Source organism: Aureococcus anophagefferens, assembly GCF_000186865.1.
Source record: "Aureococcus anophagefferens unplaced genomic scaffold AURANscaffold_1511, whole genome shotgun sequence".
Classification (NCBI taxonomy): domain Eukaryota; class Pelagophyceae; order Pelagomonadales; family Pelagomonadaceae; genus Aureococcus; species Aureococcus anophagefferens.
In genome coordinates this window covers 1-1,408 of record NW_008706433.1, presented here as the reverse complement: position 1 = coordinate 1,408, position 1,408 = coordinate 1, and the positions used below count along the sequence as shown (strand labels likewise).

Below are 1,408 nucleotides of genomic sequence, written 5' to 3'. Positions count from 1 at the left end.
CAGAGAGCTGCGTTCCCCCCGGCGCCCGCCTTTCGCTTGAGCGGCCTTCTCGGTTCGCCGCCACCCAGAGGGGATCACCGCTTCAGGGGTCCGTACGCAGCCGGGACCTCGGTCCGCGACCTGGGACCGCCGTCTGGCGGCATCGTGCTCTTGGGCAGGAGCTCGTCGACGATGCGGAACCGGATTGACACCGCCCCTTTGTCGACTACAGCCTTGTCCTTTGACACGAGGCTGGGAAGACGAGGCCACCGCACCCCCCGGGAAGACCTTGCTCCAGCTGTGGAGGGCCGCTTCCGGAGGACTAGGGGAAAAAGCATGTGATGATGAGAATCATGCTGAAAAACCCTGGTGTTGTCCGAGTGTCGCACCGGCCCGTAGGAAAAAAAGAAAAGAAAAAATCCGCGGGCCAAAGGCCGCCCGGAGGTCTTCGAGAGCCAACAGCGCCGGCCAGTCAGAGTGCCACGTCGTCCCGAGCGCCGCATCGGTCCGCGGGAAGAGAGCAAAGCCGCACCGGCGCCAGCCAACCAGGGTGCCACGCCTGAGCAGGTGCGAGCATTCGTTAAAATTCCCAAAAAAAAGTCCGCGGCGTCCGGGCCGCCCCGCGCCCCCACGCGCGAACCCGACCGCCGCAGACGCCGGAAAGGGTGTCGGAGCATCCGCGCGCCGCCGCAGTGACGCCGAAGTCCTCGCCCCGGCACCCGCCACCGTGTGGCAGCCCGGCCCGCGCCGCCGCCGCCGACGGGCCGACGAGGGCTGCCCCGCGCGCACCGCAGGCCGCGGACACTGCGCCGGGGCCGCGGCAACCGCGACCGGGGGCCGGGGCCCGCCGCCCGGGGCGCGCGCAGGGCGGGCGCCGAGCCATAGCATCGGAAAAGAGCAGTGCAACGGACATACAATAGAGAGGTCGTAGGCCTGTGCACATGAGCTCGAGCTTGGTCAACGTTGGCCTCGGCAATTATTGCTTGTACCTCCATCGCGACGCCGCACGGCAGCCCAGCCCCCCGCAGCCCTCGAGCGTCGACCAGGGGCCGTCCGCGGCGCGGCACCCGCCGCGGCCCCCCGCCCCCCGGGGCGCGCGCGACCCCGCGTTCCTGGGCCCGGCCGCCGCGCCATGGTCGCCGTCGGCGCCGAGGGCCGCGCGAAGCTCGACTCGTGCATCGCCCGGCTCGTGGGCGTCAAGGACGACAAGCCGGGCACGGAGGTGAACCTCGCCGAGGACGAGCTCATGTGGATCGCGCGGACGGCGCGCGCGGTCTTCCTCGAGCAGCCCATGCTCCTCGAGCTCAACGCGCCGATCAACATCTGCGGCGACACGCACGGCCAGTACCACGACCTGCTGCGCCTCTTCGAGATGGGCGGCTTCCCGCCGGCGTCGAACTACGTCTTCCTCGGCGACTACGTCGACCGC

The 1,408-nt window shown here is 70.2% G+C and overlaps 1 protein-coding gene across 1 annotated transcript; it reads left to right on the top strand.

Annotated features, from left to right (window-relative positions):
* Positions 1-1,111: 1,111 nt before the first annotated feature.
* AURANDRAFT_35639 (hypothetical protein) lies at positions 1,112-1,408 on the top strand (the record flags this gene model as incomplete). Its single annotated transcript, XM_009045120.1, has 1 exon — positions 1,112-1,408. A coding segment is annotated over one exon (297 nt), but the record flags the coding sequence as incomplete, so codon positions are not given.